This window comes from Asparagus officinalis, chromosome 4, assembly GCF_001876935.1.
Source record: "Asparagus officinalis chromosome 4, Aspof.V1, whole genome shotgun sequence".
Taxonomy (NCBI): Eukaryota; Viridiplantae; Streptophyta; class Magnoliopsida; order Asparagales; family Asparagaceae; genus Asparagus; species Asparagus officinalis.
Genome location: NC_033797.1, coordinates 37,990,697 through 38,005,527, shown reverse-complemented (window position 1 = coordinate 38,005,527; position 14,831 = coordinate 37,990,697). Strand labels below are relative to the sequence as shown.

The window sequence follows — 14,831 nt, the reverse complement described above, 5'->3', positions numbered from 1 at the left end:
TTCTAACATTCCACTACTTTCCTCATGTTCTTGGAGAAATACAATATAATCATCCGGAATAGCATTTCTCCTTTCTCTCGTGGATCTCCTTAATGGCACTGGTTCTTGAGGTTGTTGAGTTTGTTCTTCTGGAACAGGGAGTTGTTCAACATTATCATCTTGAGGTTCCGGATTTACTTCTTGAGCAACAACAGGTATAGGAACCTGAATATTGTCAAAAGTAACTGTATGGATTGGATCTGAAGCCAATTCCTCCTCAAAACTAATGTCTCTAACCTTATTTCTCCCCCCAAACTCAACATCCTCAAAGAATGTTGCTGTTCCCGTCTCAAAAATATTCCTTATAGTGGGATCATAAAACTTATAGCCCCTAGAGCGATCAGGGTACCCAATAAAGTAGCTGCTAACTGTTTTGGAGTCCAATTTCTTTTCATTTGGCCTATAAGGCCTTGCCTCAGCTGGACATCCCCAAATATGTAAATGCTTTAAACTGGGCTTTCGACCAGTCCAAAGCTCATAAGGTGTTTTAGCAACTGCTTTACTTGGTACTCTATTCAGAATGTAAGCTGCTGTCTTAAGTGCTTCTCCCCAGAGTGACTCTGGTAAAGAAGAATGAGCAATCATACTTCTTACCATATCCTTAAGAGTCCTGTTTCGTCTTTCAGCTACACCATTCATGCTAGGTGAACCCGGCATAGTGTACTGTGGGACGATACCGCATTCCTCTAGGTATCTAGCAAATGGTCCTGGACGTTGTTCACCTGAACCATCATATCTACCGTAGTACTCACCACCACGATCAGATCTGACGGTTTTAATTCTTCTGTTGAGTTGATTCTCAACTTCAGCTTTATAGGCTTTGAACATGTCCAGAGACTCAGATTTTTCATGAATAAGATATAGGTGCCCATAACGTGAGTAATCGTCTATGAATGATATAAAATATTGTTGACCATTCCAGGATTCCGTAGGGAATGGCCCACAAATATCCGTATGTATCAATTCTAAGACATCCGAAGATCTGTTGGCACCTAATCTCTTCACTTTGGTCTGTTTTCCCTTGATACATTCAACACATACGTCGAAGTCCGAAAAATCAAGGGAATCCAAAATGCCATCAGACACAAGACGCTCAACTCTACCTTTTGAGATATGACCTAAGCGCTTATGCCATAATGTCGCCGAATTTTCCTTATTTAATTTACGCTTAGTACCACGTGATTCCACATGCAAGGATTCATTGTAAGAAGCAATTGTATCAAGCAAATATAGGTTGTCATAAATACTCAAGTAACCGGTTCCCACAACATTTGAATTAAAAGATAAACTGAATTGACTGTTTCCAAATGAACAAGAATAACCTGATTTGTCCAATATTAAATCAAAAACAGATCTAGAATCGAAAAAATGAGTTTTCTTGATCCAGATCCAAGGAAAAATCGCCGAAAAATTTACTGTTCATCCAAAAAACTTTACTGTTCATTCGAAAAATTTTCGTTACTGTTCACCCGAAAAAAACTTTACTGTTCAGCCGAAAAATTTTTGTTACTGTTCATCCGAACAAAAAAAATTACTGTTCATCCGAAAAACAAAACTGAATCTTTAACCAGAGATTTAAAATCAGAAAACCCAATAAAACTTAAATCCCTAAGAATTAATCAAGGTGTCTCTGATACCACTTGTTAGATCTAAACCAAAACTTAAGATCTAAAACCATATAGCCATGACTAATTCGAAGAGATTAACAATAATCAAAAGAGTGCGGAAGATTATACCTGAATCCATAGAAGAAATCTTGATTTGGGTTTTTGATGATCTTCTAACCTTAGGGTTCCTCTAAATCCGAATTTCTCTTACTAGATGGGGGTGTAGAGAATTAGAGAATGTAACCCTAGGTTAGGGACCATAACCCCTTATTTATAGATGTTGTACATTTGTAATTTGGCCCCTCAACAAATTACAATTACAACCTGGTATCTGCACATATAACCCCATGACTTATTTAAATACCCAATTAACCCAAATTAATTGATCACTTTAGTGGGTTATTCTGAAAGATAGCAATACACATTGATTAATCATATGTGCCCACAATTAGATTTATTAGATTAAATCCAACATTGTCCTCTCCCTATTGCATAATGAGTTGGCATGGCCAACTCATTATGCAATAGGGAGGGGACACCTCACCTGTCCCCTCTCTTGGTCTCATATTTTGGATCCTCGTAACAGCACTCTTAATGAAAGGGTTTTTCTATAGGGTGCCCATGGGCACTCTATAAGAGAGGAGAGAGATAGAGAGAAATGAATAGCTTATGGGCCCCTCCTGATTTGCATTAATTTCTGTGCATAATTTATTTCTTTTTATGTCTCTCTTCTCTTATAGAGTGCCCATGGACACTCTATAGAAAAACCGTTAATTAATAATTGTTTTAAACCCAAAGAAGCACAGGCGCATCCCATGCGTCGGAAACCTAAATAGCATCGATGTTGGAGGAGATGTATCTCATCAGAGTTCAAAGATAAGAGTCTCAATTTCAGTTCACCTGCTCAATCATAATGAGCCACTTGTTTTTGCTATCCAGTGCTACTACAACTAATTTGGGAAAAGAGCATTCAATTCTCTTTGCCCCCTTCACATTATACTTCGTTATCCCTTCCTGCTGCCTCGTGCACTGTAATAATAATACGTGCATAGGCTACGAGTATTTAGTAAGAAAACTGTAGCTGATTGATCACTTCAGTTTCTTGTTGCAGGTTTTGACTGCGGAAATTCGTATAGTTTATGCATTTCTAAGCACTAATACATCCATTAGTTAAAATGGGTATTTTTAAAAGTGCATGTACAAAAAGCCAAGATACATATGAATTAAGTTGGTTCATGTTTTAAAAGTTAATAAGCTATTAAAAAATTATCCTGACGTAGACTTGAGCAGCTAATTAATAAACTAATTGCGTCAGGTTAAGGTACTGAGTCCGCCAGCTTATAATTCCATTATTAATTAGATGTGTACGTATATGCACCTCTGTATGAATATACATACTGAATCTTACTTAATTTTCTAGTCTTAATTTCCTCCATTTCTCTTATCTTTCTTTGCTTTAGTGCAGCGCAAAGCGTGGAGCAAATAATGGTTGAATAAGAAAGCAAGGAAGAACCCGCGTTGTGATCACCACAGAAGAACCCAAACATGCAAGGCCCACACTTTGAGGCACCAAAGACTATATCCCTAGTCAGTTACCTCATTTAATTAAAGTTCAAAAGAAAAAGCCAAACCAAAAGACTTGAGGTTGTGGTGTTCACACTTCACTGATTAATTCTATCTCCTCCCCACTCTTGTTACTCCCTATAAAAACCCAGCCGAGCTTACCTTTCACCGCCAGCGTCTCTCGTAACGTTGCCATTAGCTATGGACTACTACCTTGCCTTCTCCGTTCCGATTCTCTTGCTTCTTGCTCCTCAGCAGTCCGAAGCTGGCGGCCGCAGGACCCTGCAGCTCNCCGCCAGCTTCACGGACCGTTGGGATTTGCGCGTCGGTGGTGGCTCCTATGGGCTACGAGTGCCAAGAGCATGAGGTGATTGCGTGTTGGGTAGTCGAAGATCTGTTTGTTGATTGTGAAAGTTTTGATGTTGTTTTGGTGAAATTAATTTCGATAGTTTTCGCTAATTTTTTTGGGTGGTAGGTGACAACAGAAGATGGGTACATATTGAGCATGCAGAGGATACCGGAGGGGAGAGATGGAAGTGGGAGCAGGGGAGAGAGTATGAGGCAGCCTGTGTTGCTGCAGCATGGAGTACTCATGGTACTGTTTTTTTTTTTACTAGTTTTGATGGGTTTGACTCGTATGTAACGTCTAACATATACAAATATTTTTGGATGTATTTGATCATTTCCTCATTCATAATCATCTCTCTTTTAATGAAAATTTAAAGATTTTTTTTTGAATAAAAGAAATGTTAGTTGGAAATTCACTTTGGTTTTAAAGATGATATTCTTGAGAAAATGTAGTTGACTGAAGCTTATCTGAATTACGAAAGATTGTTATATTTGGAATTATCAGATAAACATGATTGGGAAAATGATGTAATTTGGAATGCTACATAGAAAATTCTGCACAGACTAAATATTATTTGGACAATAACTACATCATGGCAAGTATCACCACCCTAAACAGAGTAAGGCCTGCTTTAAATATATATATGGCTTCACATACTAATTATGATACGATAACACACTTATGAGTTATGACCAAGTTCACAACTAGGAACTCTAAATGCTTGTAAATATGTTACTACGTTGGCAGGATGGCATGACATGGCTATTGAACTCTCCAAAAGAATCCCTGGCCTTCATTCTCGCAGACAGCGGTTTTGATGTTTGGGTTGCCAACATCAGAGGTACAAGATGGAGCAGGCGCCATGTCTCTCTCGATCCCTCAACCTCGGTAAATTAGTAACTCTTATTTTATTGAAGCTTAAGTGGCCTCTAGATTCAAAAGTATCAGTTGAAACAACTGAGTATTTGTGCAGGCGTACTGGAATTGGTCTTGGGATGAGCTTGTTGCTTACGAACTCCCTGCATTAGTTAGTTTTGTGCATCAGCAAACTGGTCAGAACTTGCACTATGTTGGGCACTCATTGGTATGATACCCTACATTAATGATTTATCATTTTATGCTTTTTTTTTCTTAACCAAGAAGGCGAAAAGGGACATCTCTATGCACGAGAGAAATTATGTAGTAATTCTCAGTGCTGAATAGTTGATACACCAAAGATTCTATTATTGGATAAGTGCAAAACATGAGAATTTGAAGATCAGTATCCTTATCCAAGGATTCTTTACTTGAATGTACCAACTATCCGGTTGACATGAGCTATGGTCGACCTGAAAATAGCCCGTTTACTTATCTAGAAATTATTTATTAAATTGAACAATTAACCTATGACCTCTTTCTTAATCATGTCAGGGAACTCTGATAGCTTTAGCATCTTTCTCTGAGGGGAGGTTGGTGAACAACTTGAAGTCAGCTGCACTGTTGAGTCCAGTGGCATACTTGACTCACATGACCACCCCTTTGGGCATTCTCGCAGCTAAAGCCTTTGTTGGTGAAGTAAGTTTTAATTCATGACTAATATATATTTAATGATGATGTATTCATGCGTAAAAGATGTTTAATACATCAGTTTGATCTCTATCAAACAGATTATAACCAACTGGCTAGGAATTGCTGAATTCAATCCCAAAGGGTGAGCCTACAAAAAATACATCTTTATGATCGAAACATAGATATGACTCAAGTTATTGCTAACATTGAGCTATTTCTTTCCATTCGTGTAAGAGAACAGGGCAGCTGTATCAAGATTCCTGAGCACTCTCTGCCACAATCCAGGGATAGACTGCTATGACCTTATGACATCCTTTACAGGTACCTTGTGCTCATTACCTACAAAGATAAACTTTTTATCTCTCCAAAAATTTAGGATTTTATAGTAGCATAAATTATTAAATTATTTCCCTTTCCTAATGCTATTTGAAAATTTAGGAAACAACTGTTGCCTCAACGCGTCAACGGTTGAGCTATTCTTGCAATATGAACCGCAGCCTACATCTACAAGGAACATGGTGCATCTGGCTCAGAGTAAGCTCACCATTTATCTCAAAACTGCAAGGGAAGTTTCCCATATTCTTTCGCAGAGAAATGCCTGCTTATTTATGTAGATAATGCCGTTTTCCTCCTTTCAATGGCACTTATATCAGTGATAATGTAAAAAGCCTATTGCTGAGTTTTTTTTAATAATTCTTTTGAGGCAATAGATTTTTCATAATTTTGAGTAGATTTTTTTTTCCATAAAATAGTTTTGTTCTTGTAACTAATTAACAATGTCATGCTCTTCTGATCTTATAGCATTTAGAGATGGCGTCCTCACCAAATACAACTACGAGAACAGAGTCATCAATATCGAAAAATACGGTCAAGGCTACCCTCCAATCTACAACCTCTCAAGCATACCGAACAATTTCCCCCTTTTCCTTAGCTATGGTGGTCGTGATAAACTCTCTGATGTTGGAGATGTTAGCCTCTTGCTCGATGATCTCAAGCTGCATGATGGAGATAAGCTCACTGTACAATTTGTTAAGGATTATGCACATGCTGATTTCGTCATGGGAGTATCTGCAAAGGAAATAGTCTATAACGCAATCATCGCCTTTTTCAATCATAATAATAACAATAGATGAATGAAAGAAATTTACAGACAAATATCTAACTGGTGATGTCAAAAGAATATGAGTTGTGGTTCTGGCCAGTTTCATAAACGAGGCTTAGTATACCTAAAATACTGATGAAAAATGGCCATAAATTGTGACTTATTGTCTTTGATGTAATGAGTACATTTTATATGGGTTTCTGTATTGTTAAATCTGAAATAAAAAATGAAGCACCAGATTAATATTCATATATACATTTGGTGGGGGGGAAGAAAAGGAGAAGGAAAAAGATCTGTAAACGTGATTCTGTGAAAGTGAGTCACCTGAACGGCATTGAAATGTGAAATCTAACGATCTATATATTTCCTTTTCTTGACGCATGATTTTCCACCCAAAGATCTGGATTTCAAATAAAAGATACATTATGTTAACAATACATAAATAAATAAATAAAAGATATATTAATTTTACGATAAAGAAAAATCTGAAGTTGTCTGTAATAAAATTTTGTAATTTCTTACAATAGGCTTATTAATCAGGTGAAAACATCTGAAAATCCTTCCACTAGTATCTTACACAAAAAAGTCTAAAGTTATGATACATATAATATATTTTTAAATGTGTTTTAAATGCTGTGTCCCCTCTAAGATTTGAACATGGGCTATTCTAATATAATCTCAAGGTCTTGTTTCATTATATGAAAATGTCAAAATTATAAGTATGATTGAGAAATTTTTTGAGTAACCAATAAGGATTGGGAGTTCATTTTATACTATAATAATACTATATTAAAAATGAAATCGGAGACATTTGTCTGAACTGACCGCACATGTATTAGAGGAATAAGGGGTAAATTTGTTACATGCTGATACAGTCATATTGCCACCAAAATATTCATTCCCTAGGCTTGGAAATTAGCAATATCAACAAAAGAACAACTCTTTCAATCCAAGGGATACCTCCATTCTACCAATAAAGCTAAAGACTTCAGAATGAAGATATAAGAAACAAACAAAGGGCTACCTACAGGTGTGCGATCTTTTAACTCATGTTTTGTTCCATCATTATCTTGGCCGAAATACAACAAAGTACACTCAAGTGATACATACTTTCATGCTAAGTGTTATATCCTGTGAGATATATATGTACACTTTTGGTTCATTAATGCTTATCAAGAAATAGATAACTTGTCGATATCCTCAAATCTATACACACACACACACACACTTATAACATACAATGACACACACACACACACACCCATACTTATAACATACAACATTTGACACATCCACCTCCAAAATTGTCGAATGTCCATTCCTTTGAATATGCATTCCCTAATTTTGGAAGTTAGTACTCAAACCTGTGGATAATCTTCTCAAACTTTTCTATGGATATATCAGCAAAGAGACAAATGACAGCAAAACCTATAATTGCAGTATATTCACCTAATCAGCCTCAAAAGCTTCAAGATGAAGATATAGGAAGCGAACAAATAGGTTGTTATATAAGTGGATGCTATTTTGGCCAAGACATGCATGTTGGCATATCCTTGAATATGCTGAGAGAAATGCTCTAGTGACGTAGAACATGCTTGTAATGCGTCAAATCTTCCATTTGCATGAGTGGCAAATTATCCAAAATTTAGCACCAAATAAATAAGAAAGGCACAGATAAAATGGTATAGATAGAAATATAAATCAACCGCCTCAGTAGTGACGCAGCTGTACTTGGTAATTGTTTGAAAAAAGAAAATTTTGAACTTGGCATGTTATTAAAACACAAAAAGGCTAAATTACACGAAACTTCCATGATTTTTTTAGTTAGCTATTTAGTCTAAACTAAATCTATTATGTATCTTGTAAAATTTGATAGAAACCCTTCTTTGATTGAGTGAACTTTCTGATTAGAGCTGTTTTAGAGGTGAGATTTTATTCCTTTTATAGCTATTTCTTTTTTTAAAAAATTGAAAAGAGAGTATATGTTTCAAAAATTACTACGAGGACACGTACACTTTCATTTTTGTGCCTTAATTCTTCTATGGGGGAGGAAAATTGTAGGTACACCAATTTCTAATGGTGGTCCTAGTAGTTAAATGAAAAAATATTTCATTGTTAATTGTTAATGCGAAAATTTATAGATGTTTATTATTAAGAGAATTTCTAAGAATTTATTGGCACTTTGACTATCACTCTTCAAGCTTCACTACAACTTGTTTAGTGCTTCATTTGCATATTATAGCAGTACATAAGCAGTTATTACTATTCAATTATTACATGCTAGATTTTTCACTACTTTTTATTCTTTTTTTTTGGTCAATGAAGAAATTTTATTCATTCACCAATTTGTAAAGTTTTTGTACATCAAGATGCTCAGTAACTGAGATAACTAAAAGCAAAACAAAACTAAAGGGATTCAACCCAATCTTTTACCACATAACTAGACATTTACAAAGAGAGTAGTCATTCCTTGTTTTCGACTGGTAGAGGACTGTTGAGGATCATGGTCATAATATCAACTTTAATATCTCTAATCAATTGGTCCGTGCTTCTGATTTTCTGCTTGAAAATTCTTGCATTGTGCTCCCTCCAAATGCTATATATTGTAGTAGATAATGCAATTCTCTTAACTCTTTGTTTGAAGCTTTTTCCTCCTCAACGTGGTACTATACCAATTCAAGAGTAGATTCCAATCAGAAGTTCTCTAATTATATTGAAGCCAATCCATAACACTATTCCAAACACCCTTAGAGAAGTTGCATTCAAAGAACAAGTGATTGCAGCTCTCCATACCTGCACCAAAGCATAGGCAACAATGGTTGATATGAATAATCCATCTCCTAAGCAATTTATCATGGGTAAGAAGCATGTCTTGGACTGCTAACCAAAAAACAAAAGAATGCTTAGGACAGCTCATCCTCTCCCAAACTGTGTCATGCTATGACACCTTGATTGTTGCGGGGGATAGAGCAGAATACAGAGCAGAGAGTTGTAAATTAGAGTTTTTGTAACAAGAACAGATTAGTTGTTACAAATTTTCAACTCCTCCATAAAAATTCAAGGCTTTGTCTCTGACTTTTAATAGTTGTTTCCACATCCATGAGTCTCCAGCTCTCACATTCACTTGCCAAATATTTTTGTTTTTTAAATAGGTGCCATAAAAACATTTAATCCACAATAACACTTCTCTAGTATGAATATACCAAAGAGTTCTCAAGGCAGTAGCTGTGTTCCAGATGGTAGCTGAAAAGATCCCTAAACCTCCATGATTTTTCCCCAAACATACTCTATCCAATGATATAAAAGGGATCCTGAAGGCTTGATCAAATTTTACCCATAATAAATTCCTGCATAGCTCATCAATTTTCTGGATGACTTTAACTGGTAAGACATAACTAGATGTCCAGTATATTTGAACATCTAGAATAACACTTTTGATAATATGTAATCTTCCAGCATATGATAAATTCCTATGCTTCAACCAGTTTTGAAATTGACTTGTGATTTTATTGAAGAGAGGATTGCAGTCCATATATGATAACCTTTTGCATATAAGAGGAACACCAAGATACTTGATTGGCATGACTCCCTTTGAGAAACCCAAGTAATTGTGAATGGAAGCCTTGACATAATCATCAACTCCCCCATAGAAAATGGAACACTAACTAGGATTTGCTTCAAGGCCTGTAGTTGCACTAAAGTTTTTGACACATTGATAAAGCTTTTACACTGAGTAGAGGTCCCCTTTACTAAATAAGAGTAGATCATCAGCAAAAATTAGGTGAGTGATCTTTAGATTACCATATTTTGAGTGAAATTTGAAATTTTTATCATGTTTTAACAAATCCATACTCCTTGAGAGATACTTCATTCCCAGTATAAACAAATAAGGGGGGTCACCTTGCCTTAGACCTCTTTCACCTCTAAAATAACCATGAAGAAAGCCATTAAGAGTATTGGAATACTTCGGGGAGGATATACAAGTCATAATCCATTTTGTTATCACACTAGGGAAACCCAGTCCATTTAGCATTTCTTTTAGAAAATTCCAGCTGATAGTATCAAAAGCTATTCTAATGTCAATATTAAGCAGGACCCTAGGTGATAGATGCTTCCTGCCATAGCTTTTGACAAGCTCATGAGCTAGCAAGATGTTATTTGATATTTGTCTGCCTTTTACAAAAGCACTCTGAGCTTCACTAATGATATATCCTGTTATAGGGTGTCCCCTATTCCCCACAAATATGCAACCCCGCAAGCGACACCTTTACCCACCAGGTGGACCGGCCCGGAAGATATTGCTGGTCGACTCAAGACATCTTGACCCCTCAGCTGAGCCGACACGATCTGCCGACTCGGAAGGCGGTGTTAGTCGGTATGAAAATCAGCATTCCAGAGATTCAACACTCCTCGGAGTCGACTTGAAGGACAACCAAGTCGTCACTCCCCCAGTCGAGTCGGCATCATTCCCCGAAGGCGACTCGAGAGGCGGACTCAGTCGATCCTCTTTATATCAAAAGATCGCTACTCAGCGTTAGCTGACACTCCTCCCGAGGATGACCCAGAATATTACTTCTCAATATTATTTAACCTTTGATGATCATCATTATGTCTTCGTCCTCAGCCGTCTGAACACTCATCGGCTGTTGTCTCCCAATGTCGCTGAAGTGACCTTCCATCACTCACAAGCTGACAAGACTCGTCGGTTGCTGGCTCCCAAGTCGCTGAAATAACCTCCCGTCACTCACAAATTGACACGAATTGTCGGCTGCTGGCTCCCAATGTCGCTGAAGTGACCTCGTGTCACTCACAAGTCGACAAAACTCGTCAGCTGCTGGCTCCTAAGGTCGCTGAAGTGATCTCCCGTCACTCATAACCCGACACGTATAGAACAAAGGGTGACTCAACCTCCAGCTCACCCCTCACCACCTCTTATAGTACACTCATAAAGTGACCAATCTACCCTTGGCATCCTCTATAAATATAGATATTATTCGCCATAAAAGGAGGGTTGGTCCGCAAGTTGGCAGGTTGGCAATCTAAAACCCCTAAAAAGCACATGCTGCACAAGGAAGACTACATCGTTCTTCTTTCACCCCACTCAAGTTCACCAACTGACTTGATCGTTGGAGGTACCACGGGGGAAAAATGCCCCGTCCTCTCACGATTCTTACGTGTGCAGGTCATATGTCAGTCTCGAGCTCTAATAACAGGCATAAAGTCGAATTAGGAAGTGGCCCCCTCCCACGACGATTCAACCCCTTGACAACTCAAGGACTCCGTAACTTCAATTGGCTGTGTGATATCAAACATCAACATACCCCATGACAGATTGAACTCTATTGCAAGAATTTTAGAAATGAACTTGTAAAGGCAGTTGCAACATGATATAGGTCTGAAATCAGAAGGAGTTTTGGGGCATTGTACATTGGGAATAAGTGTTATGGAAGTGGAATTGACTGCACCCAACAGTTTTCCTGTTTTGAAGAATTTTTCAATGGCTAATGTGACTTCATCTCCAATAATAGACCATGCTAACTTGTAGAAGAAAACACTATAGCCATCAGGACCTGAAGCCTTGTTGTCTAGCATGAGAAAAATTACAACTCTAATTTCCTCTTTAGTAACTGGTGTAGATAAGCACCTGGCTTGATTTTCATTCAGACAGGGTCCATTATGAATAATGTTGCTATCAAGAATAGATGTTGCAATAGCAGTACCCATAAGGTTCTTATAGAAAGTAATTAGTTCATAAACAATCCCCTCACCATTAGTGATTCTATCACCCATACTATTGTAGAGAACCATCACTATATTTTGGTGTCTATTGGATTTGATAACTGAATGAAAATAATTGGTGCATCTATCCCCTTGGATACTCCAAACTATTCTTGCCTTTTGTTGATAAATTTTTTATTTTTTTATTTTATCTTGATTTTGTTTTTGTTCTTCTTCCCGTTCCATCATTTTCCCCATTCCTTAATTTCCATCAGATTGGCTAGCCTACAGGATCTTATCCAGTATATGTATCCAAAATATACTTATCTGTGCCCAAAATATCATACATCATATTACGGTTTTTACACACTTTTAATTTTTACTCAAATTAATAGACACCACATTTTACTTTTATTTATTTATTATGGAAATCACCTTTAATCGTTGTAATGTTTGTATTGTCACATATTTTGGCCATTTTTGATTAAAAAAGATCCTAAATACCCATAATATCCTGACTCCTCCTCCTCCTCCTCGCGGACCTTACCCTCCATCTCATTAGTCCCTTCATCTCCCTAAGTTTCCTCAACCTCAAATCCAACTCCTTCTCCAGCCATCTCTCTATTTTATCCCCTCTCTCACCCCTCTGCCTCCTCTTCCTTTCCTACAACAACTTCTTCGGCCAACTCCCCCTTCGCTCTCCTCCTTCTCCGGCCTCTCCTATGCACCCGCTTCCTCACTGTTTGCCTCAAATTGTTGTCATCTCAACTCACTAGAGGGAGATTTCGGTGGAGGGGGAGGAGAAGCGAGGAAATTATGGATATTTGGGTTTTTTTTTTTAAATTTAAAATTTTCAAAATGCGTGACATTGCAGCCAAACAACAGTTAGTGGCTGTTTGGTTCATGGATTAGTTTTGATGCGTGTTATAGATCTAAAAAAATCCATATTCATAATCTTGTTTGTTTGCATGCATATTGAAGAGTATTTGGTGAATGACAAATCTAAGCAAAAAATTCTTGTTTAATAGAACATGAATTTGGTTAGGATAATATGGTATAATATCACTCCTTTTTTCTTTTTAGATAAGCCTCAGTAAAAATCAGAATGAAGTTAGCATATTTTTAGGGAATTATAATTAATGCATTAATCTTACACGGCAACTCCAAATTTATGATTAAAAAAATACTACTCAAACAATATATTTATTTAAAATTCAGGATTTTGGTCTTGTAGGTCCCGGTTTTTTTAATTCAAAGTTGCAAAATGCAAGGAAACAAGTAGTCCCTTAAAGGTAAATGGCGATATCTATTAATTTGGGTAAAAGTAAAGAGGTTTCTATGTAAAACCCATGATATTATGATGCATACAGGTCAAAAGCAGTAGGAATCCTATCAGAATCACCCCTATAGAGGCGGGGTGATCTACGCCATAAATAGATTGAATTATAATTCTCTAACTAAATCTTTAATTACCCGTGAATAGTATCAATCACCCCGTTATATAAGGTGTTATGATAAAATTCTTAGCCATGAGATCCTCTACATCATAGATTGTAGAGGATGTCTGCAACTAACGGGCCCGGATTCTCTACAATCAAGATTGTAGAGAAAACCTACAATTAGCTATGTGGACTAATACTATTGGTTTATCTCAATGGCCCCACAATTAAACATTTGTTGTATAATTTAAATATCTAATATTATTTTTGGGTTGCATTGAGTGAGGAGATTTGACTAGTGAATTGTAGAGTTTCTCTATAATTAAGGATGTAGAGGATCTATGCCCATTAAATAAATTATAAAAAAACTCTCTTAATTGTGGGGCATATTGTGTCAACTAATTTTATTTATCCACCTATACACTTAGTTATTCTATACAATCTAGGATGTAGGATCTCTTCTCAAATTCTTACTCAATATTGCGTGTTTTCTAATTTTGCTTTTCAAATTCTTACTCATTCCACGTGGCAGAATCCTATTTGTTATATGGATAAGTTCTTTTCTAAGTAGTTAGATATATTTTTCCTTTTTTCAAGACAAACATTATCTTTCTGGACCACATGCATGTTACATTTATCTTCTTCAAGTTTTTAAGTGATTCCACACTTGTAGATTTTTGAGGGCACCGTGAAATTCATCACATAGTCGTTACTAAGTAGTCACTGACAATACAATAACTACACATATGATTTGCCCTGCCCTGACATTATTATCACAGACCACTATAATCTTACTTGTACTCTCAACTATCACATTCAATAAATTTAATTGAATTAAATTCTTTTATATGTTAGCATTTTTCATATTTGTTTTCTTCTTCTTTTTTTGCTACAACGCGAGGGAAACCGACTTTGCTTTCCAATTTGTACCGTCATAAATATTGGCGGGTATGGATCACATCTTTCATTTTCCTACGTGATTGATAAGATAGGCATGATCAAATCAGGAGACCTGAATGATGTTGGTAGGATCAGCACCCTAAACCACCTGTGCTCGCACTGCCTACGGTGGGCCCCACCAGTAAGCGAACGGCTCTCAATCATCACTTAAAAACCACTTCTACGGGCGGCGCCTTCCTACCTTGGGGGGGTCCCATCGCCAAGTGCAACTTCCTCCACGAATATTCTTCCCCAGGATATCGGCATCTCATCGGAACCCACAAAAGGTGCCGCCAGCATTTATCGTAAGGGCATCGATTCCATCGGAGCTACTAAAAAAGCCCGAACCGATTCCAGTCTCAGCTTCAATAAAGACGGAGAGAGGAGAAGGAAACGCACCGAGTGTTCGACAAAATGCCGGAGAAATCGATAGAAGACGCGATGGAGTCGGCGTCGGGCCCTCACTTCAGCGATCCCGTGCACCAAATCCACCAGGTGCTGGAGCGGCACGAAGGCAGGGTGAGCCA

General features: G+C 37.2%; 1 protein-coding gene across 1 annotated transcript; it reads left to right on the top strand.

The window, feature by feature from the left end:
• Positions 3,375-6,457, top strand: LOC109837214 (triacylglycerol lipase 2). The gene is made up of 9 exons (XM_020405360.1): positions 3,375-3,576; positions 3,685-3,804; positions 4,306-4,446; positions 4,532-4,642; positions 4,969-5,112; positions 5,205-5,248; positions 5,348-5,427; positions 5,545-5,640; positions 5,908-6,457. Exons 1-9 carry the CDS (start codon positions 3,550-3,552, stop codon positions 6,237-6,239), a joined length of 1,095 nt encoding a protein of 364 aa, XP_020260949.1. The 5' UTR covers positions 3,375-3,549; the 3' UTR covers positions 6,240-6,457.